Here is a 21,519-nt window from a genome sequence, read left to right as displayed (position 1 = left end):
CCAAACCCAATGGTCGTCAGGCAGAAGGTCAGCATGCTCTTCATATAGGCAGGTAGATCAAAATGCAAATGCATTGTGGACACTCCCAGGATGACCAAGGGAATAGTCAACAATTAGGAGCTTATGAGGCAAAATTACAGCCTGAAATTGAATTGATTTTGAGCACATAAAAATAAAATAAAATATACTTGACAGCCCAGGGAATACTTGGATTTCCTATCAAAAAATGTCTCCCTGTAATAGCCAGGTTTAGCAAAAAGATCCATGGTTGAGCCATCAACAATTAGTGCAATTAACCACAGACCCAACACTCACACCCGTCCACTGAGTGACATCCTGAAGAGTAATGGCATTGCCATAGTGGCCAGCCCGATTCAGGAAAATGGCAAGCTGAATAGAGATAGGGAGCTGAGGATTGTTGGACCTGTTTTGAAAAATAGGGTGACCGGAGATATCATCAAGAATATCATCAAAAATCTCTGGGTTGACTCGAAGTTTCTGCCGAAACAACTTGGGGCAGTGTTCTTCATGGTGAACCAGCATATGAAGCTGAGGAGCTTGTGGGGGAGGCTCATTGGGCTTGTGTAGTACATGTGCCCTCTCAACCTCATCATGTAAAGCAGCAATGGTGTCATGGAGCCTGTCATAAGGCAAAGCACAATCATTGGAAGATATGGAGCTATCACTGGAAGAATCCGAAATCCCTGTCATAGGGGAGAGGGATGAGGGGGATGAAAGGGAGCTAAAAGACAGATTGATAGTGCTAATATCATCTGAAGTAGAAGAAAGCGAGTCCTCGGAGTCGGAGTCGGAGTTGGTGCCAGAATCACTGTCGGAGTCAGACCAATCGTCCAGAATATTCTGGTACTTTAGTTTGGCCAATGAAAGTGTAGCCTAATCCACAATATCCAAGATTTCTTTACGTGTAGATTGACAAGGCATAGTTACAGTCAGACAGAAGGGGGGGGATCAAAACTCCTATCTATTCCATGCATATGTGACGTAGTTTGTGTCAGAGTTTTAATTTTGGAAAGATCCAAACTTTTCTTTCTCGCGCTGAGCATGTTGCTGCCGTTGTCAACCTCACTCTCAAATGTCGATGCTCACTCGTAGCACTGAGCTGGACATCATCACATTTCCAGGTGGCATCCACCTAAGGTAAGTTTTTTTCATTTATTTCAAGTTGCAGCTAACTTTTATTTTACAGGAAATCTATTCTTGTCCGGCAGGTCCCATACCACATGACCCCCAGTGCCTCATCTTCGAGCCGCTCCTCCACCACCTTCTACACCAGCCTTCTAGAGGAGCTGTCTTTGCATTCATTCTGATCCGGCTGGCTTGAGGCTCTTGCCAATCTTGTGTGCTATCATATGGCCATAGCTGCGATGGTTACTAATAACCAATTGAAAGGCCTGGCACTGACTACAGATGCTGTATCTAAAGTGGCCACGGATATCGAGCCGGAGAAGGAGCACTTGGGAAAGAGTTCACCCTTCACCTGGTATTCTTTCATTTCCCTACCTATGGTACCTAGTATCTTTCTCCCCCTCCTCCTCCCCCCCCTTAGTATTACTTGGCTCGTTCTGTCCGGCTTTCCCTACCTATGGTACCTGGTGTCTTTCCCCCTCTCATCCTTCCCCCCTTAGTACTTGGTTCATTCTTTCCGACACTCCCTACCTATGGCCAATTTGCCCTGTGTACTGAGTATCAAGAACCAAGCACTGAGCACCAAGCACCAAGCACTCCTGGTCCCTGGTGCTTGGGACTGAATCCTGCCACTGAACTACTCAAAGGTCCTTGATACTCCATACTTACTACCTGGTGCTTAGTACTCAGTACTTGATGCTGAATTCTCAGTACTGTATACTTGGTACTCAGTGCTTTGTCCTCAGCTTCCATCCAGCATTCAAATTCTTCAATCACAGTTCAGATGCAGATTGATATTGCAAGATACAGCAAATCTGGACATAATGAAGAGAGAGAGAAGAAGTTGCTTGATAGGTCTCCTCCTGGCCGTGAGGGTACCAAGTTTGTGGACATGCCTGCCACAGTTCTCGATGTCACCAGTGCCATGATTGTGTGGTATCTTCCAGGTGCACTGATGGACATGACCTAGGTATTTCACCTCCCTTATTGCCCAATGGATCCAGAATACTAAATATACTAAAGGAAGAAATTTGAAAGGCCTTGCAATTGCTGACTCCCAAGACTGTCTCAGATCTGGAGGTATCTGCTTCATTGAAGGGTCCACTCTCCAAGGATATCCTCAGAGCTATTGCAAGGCCGGCAGCTATTGCATCAGCTGCACTCAGGGTCATGCATCCTCGATAGTATTGGGCAGGCATGCGAGCCTTTTCAAGCCTTGGTGAGTTGGCAGAAACCAAGAATCTACAGAAGATATCAGAGACCCTTGAGCTCTGGGCCTCCCTTTTCAGTACTCTCTCCATCATGTCTAATTGGCAAACCCCCTATCATCGAGACTACTTATCCTTTCCCAAGTGGTTTGATATTCTCACAACTGTGGAGAATTATTCTAATGCTCACATGAGCATGCCAAGCCTTCAGCTGAAGTTTATGTATGATCCTGGGGTCATGATAGCATTTTCAGGAGGGATTGTCAGGCATGGTGTTCATGAACTAGCAGGGGATCAGGTTGCTTGGGCATGGTACATGAGGGATTCTGTCCATATTTTTCCAGGTGTTCCTGCATGTGGATGGACAATCATGGATTTGGTAAAGACTTCATCTGATGAACATCTGACAGGCCAGGTCATTAGTATATTCATGAATTCCATATGTATGAGAAAGCGATTGAGCACCACACACTGAGTCAGTCCCAGGTCCCAATCACCCATCACCAACCACTCAGGCCTGAGTACCGAGCACCAACATATTCCAACATCCAGTATCACCCAATTAATATTATCTGCCTTCCTAGCCCATGATCGGCCCATCCATCTGTATAATGTACAGTCCCATTGTGTTAGTTATGGTGATTGAGCACCTTATGGTGTGAGTTATTTGTCTTATGATGTTGCTCACTCTATTGGACTCTGTCATATCCTACATATGCGCACTCCTAAATCACTATCAGTAATACCCCTAACCACGATCTCCAGAACTCTGAAAGGGAGCTAGCCTACACTTCACCTTCCCTGCTTCTCTGCTCCTCTGCTCCTCCACCAGTTTCTGGACTTCATCCACCTCTGTCCATATCTCAGTCCACCTGTGCCCATATCTCCAGTTCCTGTTCCCATGCTCATCAGCCCATTTCCTTCTCTTCCATAAGCTGGACCTTTCCCTTTCTGGATATCCCCTGTTCCTCTAGCTATTGGTTACGTACATTCCTATTCCTTCTTATTGTTCCATTCTCCTAGTTCATTTCCAACTTTGTTTATATGATCCATCTTTTATCTTAATCAGCTTTCCATGCGCTCCGCACATAGCCCCTGCATAGCCTTGGACTTTGCTTACTGATTCTCCTACATGATACCTACAGTATATAAGCTCCTGTAACACTCTGTACTTCCTCAGTTCAAATATCATATTAGTTCCTACTCATTCCTGTGTCTCTGCACTTGAGCTTTATATACCGGGTCCAAGCACCTCCAATACCACCTGTGAACATCCCCACCCCTGGTCCGACCCCCTGTTTTCCTGTCTGCTCCATTCCTCCTTCCTCAACAATGCACAAAGTGCATCTCAGCAGGATTAGCCCTGCTACCTCTGCCCGACCCAGTTCCACTTTTCCGACACTACCCCTATGTCCTCTGACACCATACCCCTTCCATCCGACCCTATCTGGGGTTCCACTCCTCTGCCCTATTGGTCCACCCGATCCTACTCCTACTCCCTCCGCTTTTCTGACCCGCTCGGTTCCACTCATCTTGTCCCACCCAACTATTAGTCTGTCCGACCGCCTCACCGGTCCCCTCCTAGACTAGGAACCACTCAACTGGTCCTATCCCCATTTAGTATCATAGTTCCGCTTTTCGGATCACTGTCATATACCTGATCCGACCACCCTAATATCAATATCCGCTCCACTTTCCGACCCCCTTCCACTCCATTCATCCTCCGCTCTGCCCGATCATCGTTTGTATCCGCTCCGCTCGACTGCTCAACCGGCCCCCCTCCATAACATCTCCATTCAACTGGACCTCTTTCCCATTTTAGATATATGCTTTCCCTTTCGGTACTTAGACCCTTACTTCCGGATCACCGGTAATTCCTATTACCGCTCGATCACTGATCCAACGCGTACATATTGATATCCGCCCCGACCTATGTCTTTCCTATGTAAAGTACTTACAAATGATATCCTTGGTACATAGCTTTACTACATAGTTATCCTGGTCACTGCCTCATACATAGAAGTATATAACATATCATGTACTTAGATATTTTCCCTTAGTCTTAATATTACTTGTCTTCTCGCAGTTACATCTTGTGGGAATTCTCAGTAGGACCTTGCCTCCTCTGGACACAAGTCTCAACTTGTTGTCACCTCCAACCCTCTGATCCTCTGCTCCAACTTAGAGCCGTGCTCTAAAGTCTCTTCCATATACTCCGCCCCTGTCCAATATTCTCCCTTGTCCCTCTGCATCATCCCCTGCCTTCTCCACCTCTGTCAAACATTCCCCCTGCTCCTACTCACCCTCTGCATCAACCCCCATCTTCTCCGCTCCGCTCCTAGTCGGCCTGCCGCTAGCAGCTCTTACTCCCCGACCCTCAAGGCGGACCAAAGTGGTCCATTTGTCCTATTGTCGGACAACGTCGGATCTGCTCCAAATTCAAGGCACGTACTCGGCTAAGGGCGCAGCACAAGAGCTGAAGCCAAGCCCTGACCCCTCTGCCTCTTGAGCCAGCATGGTACCTAACAATCACCGGTAATCCCTATACTTCCTATACCCTAGCGTTAGCTGGCCTAGGGGATTGACTCCCTAGGTCGGCCACCCTCCAATCCTCCAATCCTCTGCTCCTCTGCTCCTCTGCTCCTCTGCTCCTCTGCTCCTCTGCTCCTCTGCTCCTCTGCTCCTCCAATCCCCTGTTCCCCATTTCCCCGTTCCCCCATTCCCCCATTCCTCTGCTTGTCCGACTTCCCGTGTGTCAGAACTAAACCCTGCACTCTTGCATCCGTCCCCTCCATTCCGCTCTGCTTCAGACTTCATCCAAGCAGTCCCTTCCACTCCGCTTCTACTGTTGGGCGGAACAACCCCCACCTGACTTTCCTGTGCTCACCTAGTAGTCCGTCAGTCCTCCTTTAGAGGACCCCCGTTCAGACATCCTGTCAGAACTCATAGAACTTGTGTCGCACTACATTCCAAAATTAGGGGCACGTACTCAGGTAAGGGGCACAGCGTACGTGCTGAAGCCAAGCCCCTCAGACTCCGCTTTATCCCTGAGCACAGTCTTAACACCTGTCCATCTTCAATTCTACTCCTGGACTTGTCTGTAGTAGTCTTACTCTAGTTCTTCCTGAATCTCTGGAGTTGCACTGAACTCCTCCTACATCTGACTTCTGGACTTCCCCAGACTTCATTGGACTGCCCTCCCACCTTCTGGAAATTAAGGGCATGTACTCAGGTAAGGGGCACAGCACATGAGCTGAAGCCAAGCCCTTTGAGTTCTCCCCCCCTTGAGCTTGACCTTAAAAAACTCTTACTTAGCATGTGATGTGAATTCCTTACTTACTTAGGTAGTGTTTACACTTGTTTACATAGACTTGCCCATAGGTAGCAAGTCCTCTGTTGGTTGCTCTTTAGTAACTGACACTGGATTTTATTCTAACACATCAGCCCATCTGTCCATACAATTGACAGTTCCATTGGCCCATCCATCTCTATAATCGACAGTTCCATCAGCCCACTAATCTACCTTAATTTACTCATCTAAGATGGAGTTTCACACTGAATGGGGTCATTGATATTGATATCTGATGATCCTCTCTTGCATTTTTGCTGTGGTTTCATTTGTGTTGATTTATTGAGTAGTCACTACCTGAAGATGAGCTGCTGAACATGGAATATGAGGGCTCTGTGCTAGCCATGATAACAATAGATTTTATATACCAGATCTGACCGCTTTCAACATCACTTGTAGTGGGTTGCCTGACCCTGTACTATCCTGCTTTACCCTCACTTCTTCTCTGCTCATCTCTACCCATCCAGTCAGTCTGCTCAGTCATGCCAGATCAACCAGTGCTCCCACTTGGCTGCCTTGGTTAATTACTTCCCATACAGGTTCCATTCAACAGGACCTTTCTTCATTAGATATATAGTTTCCCCTTTCAGTACATAGCCATCCCTTTCACATCACTGGTTATTCCTATAGCCATCTGATTATTGATCTTTGTCATACATATTGATATCTGCTCTGACTTATATGTTTTCGTGCTGTAATCCTACTTACAAATTGTACACTCAGTACACAGCCTCCTTACCTAGAGTATAGAACATCCTGTACTTAGTCTGTATTCCTCAGTCTTAATATTACTTTGTCTTCACCAGTTTCTACTGTGTAAATTCTCTGTAGATCCTTGCTCATACTCCAGACACAAGTCTCACCTTGTTGTCACCTTCTGTTAGATACTGTGCTTTGATGAGGAAGCGGAGGGGTCGGGGCTTGGCTTCAGCTCTTGTACTGCACCCTTAGCTGAGTAAGTGCCCTGAATTTGAAGTGGAGCCAATGCTGTCTGACAATAGGACAAGTGAGTGGAGGCGACAACCAGGTGAGATTTGTGTCCAGAGTTTGAGCAAGGATATGCAGAGAATTCACACAGTAGAAACTGGTGAAGACAAAGTAATATTAAGACTGAGGAATACAGACTAAGTACAGGATGTTTATGTATTCTAAGTAACAAGGCAGTGATCAGTAATACACAGTAGAAGGCTATGTGCTGTGTGTACAGACTGTAAGGATGATTACACAAGGAAAATATAAGAGTTGGAGCAGATATCAATGTCTACAACACAGATCAGTAATCAGACAGCTATTAATAGGTACCGTGCTTGGATGGGGACACACAGGGGTCAGGGCTTCACTTCAGCTCTTGCGCTGTACCCTTAGCTGAGTATGTGCCCTGAATTTGCAGCAGGACTGATGTTGTCCAACAATAGTACAATGTTATTTGTGGTGATTGAGGACCTTATGGTGCAAGTTGTTTGTGTTATGATGTTGCTCACTCTATTGGACTCTCACTTAGCATGTGATGTGAATTCCTTACTTACTTAGGTAGTGTTTACACTTGTTTACATAGACTTGCCCATAGGTAGCAAGTCCTCTTTAGCAACTGACACTGGACTATAGGTATAGTACACTCATTGGTTTACACAACACAATAGCAACTGATGCTGGACTATAGTCCTGTTTACTCTCATTAGCTCACTTGTGGCTTGGTTCTCTCAGTTATTCTAACAGGTTATGAGCCCTGCACTTTAAGGACCTCAAGTCATTCATTCCTCATCCAACTACTGCTCCACTCCACCCCTGTCACTCCCTGTCCTGTCCATTGTCTTTCTGACCGTCCTGCATCATCATAGACCCTCCTACTTGTCACCCAGTCCCTTGCTATGTGACTATCACTCAACTCAGCTCCTCTAACTATCTTTTCTGGAGATCAGAGATGGATTCTTTGTCAGTGGCTGTGAGAAGCATCCTGCAGACTCACAGGCTAACCAAGTTGCTGGGGAACTCTATCTGGCTTGCCCAGTTGTTAGATACTGTGCCGACTCAGGAAGCAGAGGGGTCAGGGCTTGGCTTCAGCTCTTGCGCTGCGCCCTTAGCCGAGTATGTGCCCTGAATTTGGAGCGGGTCCGACATTGTCCGACGGTAGGACAATTGGACCGCTTTGGTCCGCTCTGAGGGTCGGGGAGTAAGAGCTACTAGCGGTGGGCCGACTAGGAGTGGAGCGGAGAAGGCGGGGGGTGATGTGGAGAGGGGATAGGAGCAGGGGAATGTTGGTAAGGGCGGGAAAGGCAGAGGATAATGCTGAGGGGCGAAGGAGGATATTTTGATAGGGGCAGAGTAATAAGGGGAAGATTTAGAGCATGGCTCTAAGTCGGAGCGGAGGGTCAGAGGGTCGGAGGTGACAACAAGTTGAGACTTGTGTCCAGAGGAGGCAAGGTTCTACTGAGAATTCTCACAGGATATAACTGCGAGAAGACAAGTAATATTATGACTGAGGAAAAATATCTAAGTACATGATATGTTATATACTACTATGTATGAGGCAGTGATCAGGATAACTATGCAGTAATGCTATGTACCAAGGATATAGTTTGTAAGTATTTTACATAGGTGAAGACATAAGTCGGGGCGGATATCAATATGTACGCATTGGATCAGCGATCGAGTGGTAATAGGAATTACCGGTCATCCGGGAGTAAGGGTCTATGTACCAATAGGGAAGGCATATATCTAAAAGGGGAAAGAGCTCCAGTTGAATGGAGAGGTTATGGAAGGGGGCCGGTTGAGCGGTTGAGCGGAAGCATAGGGCAGAATACAGATTTGTGATGGAGCGGAGGGGGTTGGAAAGCGGAGCGGATATCAATATCAGAGCTGTCAGATCAGGTATATGACAGACTTCCTGCTAGTGGGTTAGTGGCCTCCCTGGGAAAATTTGAGGTCCTGATCATGAAGCCCCCTCCTAATGGTGTGGGTAGGCCACAGTCTAAGTTAGCATCATCTAGCTTGGGAAGCGCAAGGAACCATCCCTCCTATAGAGTCCTCAACTTCCTCCTTCCAAGTGAGTGTGGTATTGGGTATTTGAATCTGAATACTCCAGCCCCGATGATCTTGCTCTGCCCATTGTCTACACCGGTGGTGCCTCCACTCCTGTTGCTGAGTGCTTCATCTTGTCTAGTGTGGGGTGTTGGTAAACTGATAGTGTGCAGAACCTGCGACCGCTGATTAGCAAGTGGTTGAGGATCCTGGTGTGATCAGCCAAGTCATGGGGGAAGAGGCAATCCATAAGTTGGAATTAGCTTGTTTGTGGTATTGTAGCTGACCCATTGGGCAGACTCTCCCATGCAGGTGGATTTGGAAATTAATCATGCAGTGGTTCTGGAGGATCCACCCACTCCTGCCATGCTGGCATTGATACATCAACCTTCGCGGCACTCCCTGCCACCATCTTTGCCTAGTGTGACCTCCCCTACTCCTCCCGTGACTCCCCCAGCTCCCACACCTCTGGTTCTGGAGGATCCAGCTGCTCCTGCTGCGCTGGCATTGACACATCTACCTTCACGGCACTCCCCACCATCATCTACTCCTGGTGTAACCTCCCCTGCACCTCCCATTGCTGAGGACCCATTTGCCCACCAGAACACCTTAGTTGCCAGCATCACAGTATCTGCAGACTTTGAGAACCTTGGGCGACCCATGAAACTGACTGCGGTCCACCTTACCAGGTTGTGGGACATGCTGGGTCCCCTCATAGACCAAACTGCCGTTGAATGTGTGCTGTTCACTCCAATGGACAACTACCCATTGGTAAGGGCCATGTCACCTGTGTCCCCTCGGTAGCTGCAACATCTAAATGAGCAAGGTGTCGTCATCCTGGTCAACCAGGCCTACAATCGTGTCATCACATCCATGATTGCACTCTCCATGCTTGGGATGGATCTGTGGGCCACGGCTGAGAACCATGACATTATCTATCGCCATTATTTGGACCTGACTACCCCAGCAACTAAAGAAGGAGAAGAAGAGCAGGACACTGAAGAATGGGTGGGGTTTGCAAATGATGGAGAGGATCGTGAAATCCCCAAGGATGCTTGAGGTGGGCATGTAGAGTACATCAAAGTCATTCATTTGTGCATCTGCATTTTGGGGATGCCCTGTAGCCTCTGCTCAATATAATAGAGTTGTTCATTTGTGCTCCCACAGCTGAAGTGTGAAACAGTTGACTTTGGGAGGGAATGATTGGACTGTGTAGAGCAGGCTGCATTGCAAGTTGGAGGAGACTACCCACAAGTTGACTTGGCACAACTGCAAGTGTATTGGTGTCATGCATGACATCTATACAACATCTCATCTCCTTAAGGTGGGCTTGCTTTCTGTTACAGTAACATGAGCATTACGGTTTATTTCATCCTCTTTGTTCTGTCGACCACTGACATGTGGCTAAACTGTGCAGACTCATCTAGACCTGGACCATGGTTACGATTCTATTCTTACCTCTTTTCTTTTTGATCTCATTGTTCTGAAACATGAGAAGCTCTCGCTTCTACCCCTAGATCATAGAAGCTGCGGCTTCTACCAAACCCTATGCCCTACACTTGCCTTTACCAGTGTATCGGTTCTATCTTTGATGGGGATTCCCCATGCCCTTTGCCCTTACCATTCAACCAGTACTACTTACCCTTTATAGTATGTGACTCATACATACCCTTGACCCTTACCAATGCTTCAGTACTACCTCCACTTAACCTGTACCCTTACCGCTCAACTGGTATCTCATCTTACGTATATATATCACTTATCTTGTAAATAGATTCTCTAATGTGAATCTACTTGGTTCTCATTTTGAACTTGTCTTTGGGTCTGAACTTCTCTTACCTAAGAGAACTCCCTCTGTGCAAGGAACCATCTTCTCTTGAGACGATACTCTTGAGTTGAACTCCATTCTCTTGGACCATATCCTTGAGAAACTCCAATTGACTCTACACAAGTAAGGGCCTCAACCCTTACTCAGACTTAGTGCAGGCAAGCCCCTTGCTGGGCTAGCGCTGAAGGCCACGCTTCAAACACCCCTTGCTGGGTTTAGCGCTGCCGGATCTCATCCAAGAGGTTTCGCGTAACACTTTCTAATAAGCTCCACCAACATAGGTATGGCAATCAAACAATTTAGCAAAATTTATGCTGGGGTAAGTGCAAGAACAGCACACCCCTGCTGTGGCTCCCCGTGGAGACTGTGTTCATGCAGACCACCTGGGCAATTTGGCAAGAGACAATCCCCATTGGGAGCTGTGAGAGGTGGGTCTGGCAGAATGGCCAGGGTAAGTATCCTGCATGTCAAATGACAAGGGTGCACACACCTGGCATGGTTCCCCAGTACCAACTGCCTAGGCGGTCTACACACACCTGGTTCCCATGGGGAGCCGTGCTAGGTGTGTGCACCCTTGTCATTTTATATGCATGATTCTTGAGGTGCCTTAGTGAGCATCTCATCACATGATCATATTGAATATTCCTCTGCACTGCATGGATGCTGTGAGCACATGTAGGACATGTCCTCTTCTCAGGATTGCCTGTGGTGATACTCACCTAATGGATGTATCAGGGAGTGATGACAGCACAGCTGCCACTATGTGTGCATGGCAATCAACCAACCCAGTCAACCTCTGACTGTCTGTCACCCTCTATGAGACATCCTGTTAGACCCACAGCACCCAACTTGACATTTGACATGAGGCAGTTGCTACAGTGATGCAACTCCAATCCATGGTGGACCCTCGTTTCAGATTGACAGATAAGTGACTGACAAACCAGAAAATTCCATTTGGATGCTTGCTCACCAGATCATGCTATTCATTAATTGTGGGATCATTGGATCACTCACTTCAATATATAAGTCAACAGTTGCCAGAAGAGCTCAACCAACCCAACCCAACCCAAAGATTGATCCAAATTGTATGTCATCCCATCCACAGCTCCTTGCTGTGATACTAATACATCAGCTGTTAGACACTTCACAATGAGCAGAAAGCTGCAAAGCAGTGTACTCTGTGCATTGCTGGCAGCAAAGTATTTTATATTTGCTGATGAAGAGACCCTACAAGACATGTATGGCCTTGGACCAGAGATGTTTGACGTCAAGAACCCGCACCTCACCAAGCATGAGCACAAGGCTCTGTAAAAGCTAATCAATGCTGTCAATGCTGCTCCCAACCTGAGGAAACAGTACAATATCCTGGAGGAGAAAGGAGACTCACCAATGGCTGCTGGTGGAGCTGTCCTCACCAAGTGGTTCAAGTAGCAACAGGTATTGCCTGCCATCAGTGACAGGATCGACAATGTGTGGGAGGGGTTAGATTCCTCACCACTGCATCTCATCCAAGACATGCCTGGCGACAATTTCCCCAACATCCATGATGCAGACGACATCAAAGAGGATGTCATTCAAGCTATATTCAGTGAGCACGTGATGTCCTGTGGGTTGTGAGGCAAATTTTGTGAGAACTGTGGAACCATCATCCATCACCCATGGGAACACCACCGCAAACAATACACTAGAGTGAAGAACAGCATCCACTTGCAACCCCACAATGACCACAGCACTTAGTCTACTGGTAAGAGTATTGATCAATCTCTGATGCCCCAACCAAATCGTACCTGCAGGATAATATTTCAATGGGTTTGTTGAGCTCTATACGACCTCAGGATGACATGAGAAACGCCCAACAGATGCATAGCAAGGACGACTGCACTATATGCATTATGTCATGTTTGGCTGCATGTATTCTTGGTTTATTTTCGCAATTTTCTCTCCTTGTGCTCCAACTATCATGTAGATGCCTCTCTGTATGGAGAGGTGCGCTTCTGTTGTACTTCAAGAAGTCTGCATGATGGGGTCACTCCCCCTCTTTCTGTACATGAGAGAGTTTCTGGGCTGTACATGCCTGGTTGGGTGTTGGCTGGATTGGCTATTTTCGCATCTTTCCCTCTATGTGCTCCAACTGTCATGTAGACACCTCTCTGTATGGAGAGGCATGCTTCTGTTGTACTTCAAGAAGCTCTACATGATGGGGTCGCTCCCTCCTCTTTCTGTACATGAGAGAGTCTCTGGGCTGTACATGCCTGGTTGGGTGTTGGCTGGATTTGTTTTTGCATTTTCCTGTCTTTCTGATGATGTTCTTGTACCAGGCGATCCTTTGACGAAGGCCAGGTAAATTGTTTTTGCTTTTGTGAGGTTGCTGACATGTAAGGCAACTCTATCTATGTCCACAGTGAGGCACAGGGGTCTCAGGAATCTGCATCCCTCGCAATCATGCATTATTGTCACTTTTTGAGGTGCCGATTGGTGAGTTTGTTGAACTTTTGACTTTGTCGCCCATCAATGATGTGACCTTGAAGGCTGGGTAGAGTATTTTCGCTCTTTTGAGGCACCAATGCATGGTTGCTGTTTCAGGCATGCAACAGCATATTGGGACAACATCAAATTCCTTTCCATCTCTTCGCGACCACTCATTCCAGCTTTCTGTCCCTTGTGCTGGGTTATGCTCTGGGTCATTGCTCGACTTTAGTGCAACCTTTCACTGAATTCACCCATAGCTCGCTGTACATGAAGTGTGATTGAAAATGGTTCTGTGATTATGTGCATAGAGTATGTAGCTATACACCCATGTAATTATTACCAGGTAAATACAGAAAATGAGGGATGAGCAGGCATTGCAGCTATCACAAAGTTTAGGCATGCAAAATAAGCGACATCAGCGCGATGTTGGATGCCCTTGATGCCTGATGCCAGTGACTCTATACATTGCTGCAGAACGATGAGATGAAGATGAGGTTTTTTGTTTTGACCTCTCGAGTCATGCGACGAACCAGGGTAAGAATGCAGCCCATCTCACATGATAGGGGGGACAGACGCGAATGCAGAAGAGGTGATAGCAAGGGGGGACGGCCATAAAGGGATGGGGACAGCCATAAAGGGAAGGGGACAGTTGCATAAGGGGGGGGACGGATGCTAATGCGGAAGAGGTGATGGCCATAAAGGGATGGGGACGCTCCCACAATGGAGAAAGCACGGATTTTGATCGAAAGAAGGGCAGAGGTCCCAAAAAAGGACCGTGCAAAGGGGGATGAAGGGACGCTTACATGAGAATCGTCCCAATAAGGCAGGAGGGGGGTGGGGATGTTTTGACCCCTGCAGATGCTGAGCACATATAGATAGACTCCCCTTCACCACTGCTACAATGTTTCTTATCTTCCCATCCTTCCCTTCCTTTCTTGAACCACCCATTTTTCACTATTTTCCTTATGACTCCCTACCATCTTAACCTATTCCTGTCATAACATCACCATGAGAGGTCCCCTTTGCTTCCCTTGGGGGTAGCCCAAGTAAAGCCCACTACCACTGGCACAACTAGTAAACAGGCAAATCAGGTGGAGGAAGTAAGTCAGAGGTGGAGACCGTCAAAAGGATTGGAGCTAAGATTTATTGCATCAACAGGAAAACAGGTCAACACTTCAACCATGGCTTAAAATCAGAGCCCAGGAGCAGAGGCCACAACAATGCCACACTTGTGTCCACAGCTTAACCAACATTCTCTCCAGAATTCTCACAATAGAAATAGAAAATAGAGAACACAAAGTAATATAACATTGACAAATCTAATACAACATATTTTATATACTCTAGGTAACAACGCAGTGATCAGTAATGCATAGCAGAAGCCTATGTCCTGAGTGTATGATTCATAAGTATCACTGCAGAGGAAAAACATATCAGTCTAACCAGATGTCCAATATGTCCCATCAGTCATCAGACGCCTATAAGAATCACTGGTGATCCAAAAGCATAGGCTATGTACTGAAAGAGTATGTATATACCTAAATAGGGAAATGGGCCCAGTTGAATCAAACCAATATAGGAAGTAACACATCAGGCAGTGGAGCTGGTGCACTGCTTAGACTCTGTCAACTGAGCAGACCAACTGGGTTGGCGAGGGAGGCATGCATCCAGATGTCAGTGGTGTCGGAAGAGATCCCATCAGGTATATGATACCAGTGCAGCTTAGTAGAAAGTAAATAATATCATGCAACAGGCTTGATTGCAATGGAAAGTCGGATCGTACCAGCTACTAAGACTGGACTGAAAAGAGAATATACAAAGGGGACTTGGAATGGGTTGATGCATGCCTCATACCTCCATCAAGTCATAGGCAGAGGATGATACATGATGTCGAAGATCATTCATTAGAGGTGGAGGAGTATGCATAAGGGCAGAGGACAACGAATGAAGCCAGAGGAGACTCATATAAATCGTGGTTGCCACAGCACCTCCGACTTGACTGAACCTTTGCTTGCCATGTACTCCAACCTTGAGCTTAGTCTCAGCATTCTCTGCTTCTGTCTTCCCACAGTGTCTGTAACACTTTCTATGTCGCACTCAGTGTCTCATAGCCTTACCTCTGTCGGAGCATGTTCGAGTTGATCTCCGCCCAACCCTCCTATCTGTCCTTTGAAGTCAAGGGTGCTGTGCTGACATAAGGAAAGGAGTGCAGGAGCTGAAGCTAAGTCCTTCTGTAACCTCCTTCTCACCTATCAGGCACTGTTGTAACAACAGGGACCCTTATCGGATACATCAACTATGATGAAGTACCTACCATAAGATAATGGGAGCGACTGGATGCACACGAGATTGGGGAACTGAGGAAGGGGATGGCCATGATGTGGTGCTGTTGGGAACCATGCTTGGATGGAGAAGGGGAGGCATCAGGGGTTGGCCTCAGCTCTTGCGCTGCACACTTAGCCAAGTATGTGCCCTGAATTTTGAGCAGTACCAATTTTGTCCAATGATAGGAGGAGTGGACCGCTTTGGACTGCTTTGAGGGTTGGGAGATCAAGGGTTACCAGGGGTGGGCCCACCAGTAAGGGGGCAAAGAGGCAAAGGAAGCAAGTGGGAGGCGGAAGGGATCAGAGGGGATTGGAGGTAGAGTTAATTGGATGAAGGGTAAGGAACTGGCATATGACAGGTACACACCACTTGCCACCTAAATGAGGATGGAGCCGGTGTGCAAAGTAAAGCAGGATGAATGTCATATTTCTGAGTAGGACTTGCAATGGGCACGAAAGCCACATGACCTATCACGTAACATACCAAATGGTGTAAAGGAAGGATTTAACACTCTGTGATGATGTATGAGTAGCATTCACAACGGTTGCATGTGCGAAAACACGAACACATGGCCAAGCATGTATGATCGAATGTCGCCTGAATGGTCTGAGTGATGTATTGCGAACATCATGTTGCATAGAGTCAAGATGACAACCATTGCAAATGTGGAGTATACTGAATATGCAGTCGCATTGTGAGTTGGACCTTTAATAAGAAGGTGGTCGGAGGCTCCACAAGACCAAATACTGGTAATGGAGCAACTGTTAAGGGTAGCTCCTAAAAACCCGCAGCAGGTTCCACATCACCATGACCAATTACTGGCATGACCAAATATGACCATTTTGTTGGGAGCAAGCCATGTTCCACCTTTTTAACAGTCCCCCCTTTTATGGAAGCAACATTGTGGTGGAAGGCTTTCCTCATGAAAGTTCATATGTGGTCATGCCAGGAATTGGTCATGTGGAACCTGTGACCAGTGTTTAGGAGCCAGCCTTAACAGTCGCCCCTATTAAGATGCTTTCCTTCACATTACCAGTATTTGGTAATGGGGAACCTGTGACCCTCATAGCCTTACCTCTGTTTGAGCACATTGGAGTTGATCTCCCCCAGCAAGAGTGCAGTCCTCGTGTTGTCGCACTCACATCTGTTGCAAGTGCACCTACAGAAAGATCGTGCTCACTTGAATCATACACAATGATGCCCCACTTCCCAATTCCATCAAGAATGCTTTTGATGTCACTCATCTCATCTCACATCTCGTTGAAAGTCTTGATATGATCTTCAGTGAGATTCTTCAGCATCAATATCTTCGCTCATTTCTTCTCAAGCTATGCATACTCATCCTCAAGCTGCTGCACATATCAGTGAAGCACTGACAGACAATGCTGTCCAGACGCTACAACAATTTCGTCCTTGTCCTTAAGCTCAAGTCGAGGTACATCGTCTGGGTCGTCAAAGTTTGCTGCCAGCTCCAGTCCAGTCTTGATTTGCTTCGTGTCAATGATGATCGGAATCGTGGCCTTCATCTTCATCAACATGATCCCAGAGGCCTTGAACAACAAGATTAGCTTGTTCGTTTCCGCATCCTCTTCTAGTCAGTCATTGTATACTCGTAACTTCAGCCGATTACTGATTGTGAGCAGATCAATCCATACAACGCCCGCCTTGCATTTTGCAACCTGTGTGTCAAGTTTCTGCGTCTGCTTCACTATGTTGTTGCCATCCTGCGCTCAGATCGGCCTCTCATCCAAGTGCAGATTGAATGCTGCTCTGCTCTGATAGGTGTTGTATTAGGAAGTAGTAGTTAGTTCTATATTTGTCACTCACCGCTACTATTGTTCCCCCAGCCTTCTTTTGCACGGTACTTTTGGAGGCATCTGAGGTCCTTCGGTTTATTCTATACATTGGTAGATGTGATGATGGTAATCAATAAGAGTGCAATTTTCTTTCACCCTCATTTTCTTGCCCTATCCCCTCAACCTTTAGCCTCATGTTCTTACTATTACCAGGTTTGTGAACATCACGTGACATACCATTGCACTCGAAACGGTTGTGAGTGTGACAGTATAGCTACTACAGCCGTGCTGCAGTAGCATTTGCAACAGTTGCGAGTGCTAACTAATCTTAATGCCTATCTCTATTTTACAACCATTTCACTCCTCACTATACTGTGATTATTTGTAGTTATGAACAATATATATAGATTTTTTTTCCTTTTAAAAGCCAAAGTCCTAACAAAACCAGTTATTTAACAGAACCTATTTACAAAATCCCTATATAATTTGAACAAACTCCTTCATTTTTCCATTCACCCCCATTGATGATGGGAATCCCTGCTGTCGCCTACACCACAGTTCTGGAGGCAACACAGAACACTGTTGCATCTGACTGCCTAGCTGCCCTTTCTGGGGAGACAGTGTCTGACCCTACAGGGTTTTAGATCAGATTCACAACCTTGGGAATCAATTGGGAATGGTCCCAGAGTGGGTTATCAGCCCCCTCTGAGATGGCCACATTCTTGCATATGTAAGCAGTACCACCACCACACTCTCCTAAGATCCATTTTTGCAGCCTTCATAACACTTGCTGGGGTTGATGTAGCACTTGATTTTGAGGTTAATCAATGCTCTGAAAAGGATGGTCCAGCCAGATTTGCACAAAAAATCACATTCTAAAGTTGACCACCCAGGTCATGCTGGCCCCCCCCCCCACACATCGATTTTTACAGCCTTCATGTGACTTGCCTGGCATCATCTAGGACTTGTTTCTGATGTTATGGAACCCTCTGAAGACGATGGTCCAGCCAGATTGGCCAGAAAAAATCAGGTGGTTGAGATGCCCAAGGTCCCCCTCCCCCCCATTCTCCTATGTCCAGATATTATGTGATGACTGATGCCCCAAAGGATGTTCCTGGTGTTTTTAACCTCTGTAATTGATTGGGGATCATCCCAGAGTGTTTCCAGGCAGTCTGGATTGACATGTGCCAGTTTACCTCATACCCCCACAAAGGTCGATTTTTACAGCCTTCCCATGACTTGCCAGGACTCCAGCAGCATTTTTCCCAGGGGCTCTTGAACCCTCTGAACACGATTTTTAAGCCCGATTTGCCAGAAAAAATTGTGTTCTTCAGATATGCAGGGTCCCCCTCCCCCCCTGCCTGACATATGTGGCTGTGCCTCGATTTGACACAAACCCCATGCTGTAGGGACCTGTCCTAGGGTTTTTCAAGCATAGGAATCATTTGGTAATGGTCCCAGAGCATCCCGAGGTCATCTATGGCGTCATATGGTGGGTGGGCCAAAATAACAGTATTTTGGCCATATCTCCATAACCAAACCGCCGTTTTTCTTGATTCTTGGCTCATATCATTCCTGGAGGTACCCTCCATGAAATCTACCAGCCTGAAAGAAGATGTTTGTCAAATTTGAAACCTATTTCAGTTTTGACCCTATAAATATTAATTAAAAATTTAAACAATGCCATGTTTGAATGCTCACATAATCATGAACAAAATGGCTTGGCCCACATGAATGATCGTCCTTTCTATCTTAACCTTCAACCACCATGTTCAAAATGTACGACCTACACTGCTGGATACGAGGTACTGAACCACACGAAATTTTCACTTTAAAAATTTCACCGTTGGACACTGTTGATGCTCTGAAAACCATGATCAAGGATTCTCAAGGTGTTGAAATGTGTGTGTCTGCATTGCAATTGTACAAACCACATAATCCGGTGGCTGAACCATATGAGGCAAATTTGAGCAATGTGATCCTATCTACACTTGAGCCACCATTGCTCTCAACGCATCAGATATCAACCCTGTTTGAAGGACCACCTCCAAAAGATCACATTCATATCATAGTAGGTATGTAGTGGCTGCAATACAAGCTTGGCCATGCAATTAATTAATTCCAATCCTCAAGATGCACCAGAACTCCACATTCATTGCTGGTTGCGAGGTAGCACTGGGGAGCAGAGATTTGATGTCTTTGTCAAGTCAAATGCAGAAATTGGAGCCCTCAAAGATGGCATCAAGGCAGTCAAATCAAAAATCAGAGATGTAGACCAAAGTCGCATCAGCTTATACAGAATATCTGCATCGGAGGACAATGTTCGGGAGAGTCTAGATACCATCAATGCGAGTCACTTGCTCGAGGTGACAACAGCATTCCCTGTATACCATTATTTCTTGTGCATACCAGTTCTTGAGCAGCTCCACATTGTAGTCCAAGTTTACTCTGAAACCAATAGTGAGTTGATGCATTATCTCATTGAATCAAATTTCACAAATTTATGGATGGCAGGGTCGACGAGTCCTCCTCAATCTATGCACCCTATCTCCATGGGAGTGGATGCAATCCGAATCACACAGGGAATCCTTCCTTGCCCATACCAATAATCATTTCCATTCAAAAGGAAAGAAACAATCACAATCTCCTTCTGATACCTCCTATCCTCCATCGTTTCATGAACAACAGCTGGACACAAAGATACAGATAGCCTGTGGTCGCCCTCAGCGAGGTCGAGGAAACCATTCCTGCCACGTTGCTGCATCCAGCCTTCAGCCAATTTATCGATGACAGCCTAACTCACACAGTGACAGAAGAAGACAACAATCTCATCGGCAAACTTGCCCATGTCATGTCAGCACTGTATGAAAATGAAAACAAGCGAATAGATGTAGTTAGTGAGGTGCTCAATGGATACCACCTTCGCTTGCGCTTGAACCACAAGGTTCAAGGAACTGCATATGAAACGGATGGAGACATGTCCATCGACGTTAATAACCATCGTCATCCTTATGTCATTGTCGAATTCAAGGAATGAGGCGGCAAAATCCAATCTGGAACCATACTTGCAGGCTCTTATGTACTACCTGCAGTCAATGAGAATGTACGCACCCAATTTGTCTGGGTCTACCCTACCCTGTTTTCTGGTTGTCATTTTCAGTTCGTGTCAAGATCTCCTTTGTTTTAGAATATGACATAGGAACTCATTGTTTGTCCAGGACCAATCATTATATTCACAGGTGCTGTCTGGACGTTGCGTCCTGCTGTTCAGATTCTTTCCACCCCTCTTATCTTCAATTTCCATTCCTCGGATAACTACAATCATGTCACCGCTGCGCATCACATGGCTGCATTCCACAAAGCTGTCCGAACCCTCTAGAGCCATTATGACACACTACCTCCTGATTCTGAACTTGTCAGCAAGCTATCCCACCCCACAATCTTCCCATATCTGACAAGCTTTACATCTCTCGACTGACAACAGCACCATTGTCTTCAAATATAGGGAGCATCTCAATGAAGATGGGGGAAAATCAAAAAGACTCATCTTTTTCGGGACCCTCAATGAAGGGGATGCTGAGGTTGCGATATGCATCAAATTCATCTGACATTATTCACGGGATGCTCATATGCATTGCGCTCAAGCAGGCATTGCCCCTAGATTACGAGGATTTGAACAGCTTCCTGGAGGCTGGTACATGGCAGTGATGGATAAACTTGTTGCATACAACATATTGGCCGACTTGCCCATTGGCAAATGCATCCCCCAATGTGTGTTCGATGCTATCAGGGAACAGCTGAAGATGCTTCATGCTCACCAGCTGGTCCATGGTGATATACGCGATACTAACATCTTGCTCAAGATGGATGACAGGACAAAGTTCATGATAATCAACTTCAACTGGGTGGGGGTAGAAGAGGTCGTGCGATATCCGGCATTTGTGAATTACAGGGATATACAAAGACCAAATGATGTGAAAGACGGACAACCCATCCAATGCAGCTCATGATGATGCCATGCTGGAATTTCTTATTGCGAGGTGGTCCCAGAAGTAATCCTATGAGAACACATAGAAAGAAGACAAACATAGACCACCTACTAGATGGTTGTAGATACATAATGCGAGAATGATGCATACCCTTGAGAGTCAGTGCTACTGATGCTGAGTAGACCTTAGTTCGCACATTTGTGAGCAACATTTCAACCATACATTCGGAATAATGAGCAGTCACAAAAGGGAAGAAGGAAATCATGATTGACCCATCTTGAATTACACGCTGTTCCACGACACAGCTAATGTTTCTCGTCCGGCCACAGGACAGGGAAGTGAGAGATGCGTCCCAGGACAATGCACTACTCCAAAGCCACCAAGCAGTGTG

The 21,519-nt window shown here is 46.3% G+C and overlaps 6 protein-coding genes across 6 annotated transcripts; 5 read left to right on the top strand and 1 right to left on the bottom strand.

Moving 5' to 3' along the window:
• Nucleotides 1–2,412: 2,412 nt before the first annotated feature.
• EDB91DRAFT_1015305 (uncharacterized protein) lies at nucleotides 2,413–2,721 on the top strand (the record flags this gene model as incomplete). The annotated part of the gene is made up of 1 exon (XM_041312478.1): nucleotides 2,413–2,721. A coding segment is annotated over one exon (309 nt), but the record flags the coding sequence as incomplete, so codon positions are not given.
• Nucleotides 2,722–8,790: 6,069 nt separating this feature from the next.
• Nucleotides 8,791–9,780, top strand: EDB91DRAFT_1076292 (uncharacterized protein; the record flags this gene model as incomplete). The annotated part of the gene is made up of 4 exons (XM_041314856.1): nucleotides 8,791–8,886; nucleotides 8,915–8,987; nucleotides 9,020–9,492; nucleotides 9,526–9,780. The coding sequence occupies 4 exons, from the start codon at nucleotides 8,791–8,793 to the stop codon at nucleotides 9,778–9,780; spliced, it is 897 nt and encodes a 298-aa protein (XP_041184021.1).
• A 1,918-nt stretch (nucleotides 9,781–11,698) lies between these two features.
• Nucleotides 11,699–13,458, top strand: EDB91DRAFT_1076291 (uncharacterized protein; the record flags this gene model as incomplete). The annotated part of the gene is made up of 9 exons (XM_041314855.1): nucleotides 11,699–11,856; nucleotides 11,899–11,976; nucleotides 12,010–12,137; nucleotides 12,287–12,293; nucleotides 12,343–12,358; nucleotides 12,516–12,535; nucleotides 12,692–12,889; nucleotides 12,952–13,024; nucleotides 13,372–13,458. The coding sequence occupies 9 exons, from the start codon at nucleotides 11,699–11,701 to the stop codon at nucleotides 13,456–13,458; spliced, it is 765 nt and encodes a 254-aa protein (XP_041184020.1).
• Nucleotides 13,459–16,323: 2,865 nt separating this feature from the next.
• Nucleotides 16,324–17,439, bottom strand: EDB91DRAFT_1076290 (uncharacterized protein; the record flags this gene model as incomplete). Its single annotated transcript, XM_041314854.1, has 5 exons — nucleotides 16,324–16,397; nucleotides 16,486–16,502; nucleotides 16,721–16,934; nucleotides 17,171–17,240; nucleotides 17,377–17,439. 5 exons carry the CDS (start codon nucleotides 17,437–17,439, stop codon nucleotides 16,324–16,326), a joined length of 438 nt encoding a protein of 145 aa, XP_041184019.1.
• A 1,468-nt stretch (nucleotides 17,440–18,907) lies between these two features.
• Nucleotides 18,908–20,176, top strand: EDB91DRAFT_1241284 (uncharacterized protein; the record flags this gene model as incomplete). Its single annotated transcript, XM_041322057.1, has 3 exons — nucleotides 18,908–19,214; nucleotides 19,273–19,599; nucleotides 19,953–20,176. The coding sequence occupies 3 exons, from the start codon at nucleotides 18,908–18,910 to the stop codon at nucleotides 20,174–20,176; spliced, it is 858 nt and encodes a 285-aa protein (XP_041184018.1).
• Nucleotides 20,177–20,750: 574 nt separating this feature from the next.
• On the top strand, nucleotides 20,751–21,149 carry EDB91DRAFT_1041824 (uncharacterized protein; the record flags this gene model as incomplete). The annotated part of the gene is made up of 1 exon (XM_041312955.1): nucleotides 20,751–21,149. A coding segment is annotated over one exon (399 nt), but the record flags the coding sequence as incomplete, so codon positions are not given.
• Between the last annotated feature and the right edge of the window lie 370 nt (nucleotides 21,150–21,519).

Source organism: Suillus paluster (assembly GCF_016628075.1).
Source record: "Suillus paluster strain FC165 chromosome Unknown EDB91scaffold_1, whole genome shotgun sequence".
NCBI classification, from domain to species: Eukaryota; Fungi; Basidiomycota; class Agaricomycetes; order Boletales; family Suillaceae; genus Suillus; species Suillus paluster.
Note: the sequence above shows the minus strand (reverse complement) of the source record. Positions and strands in the feature narration are given on the sequence as shown.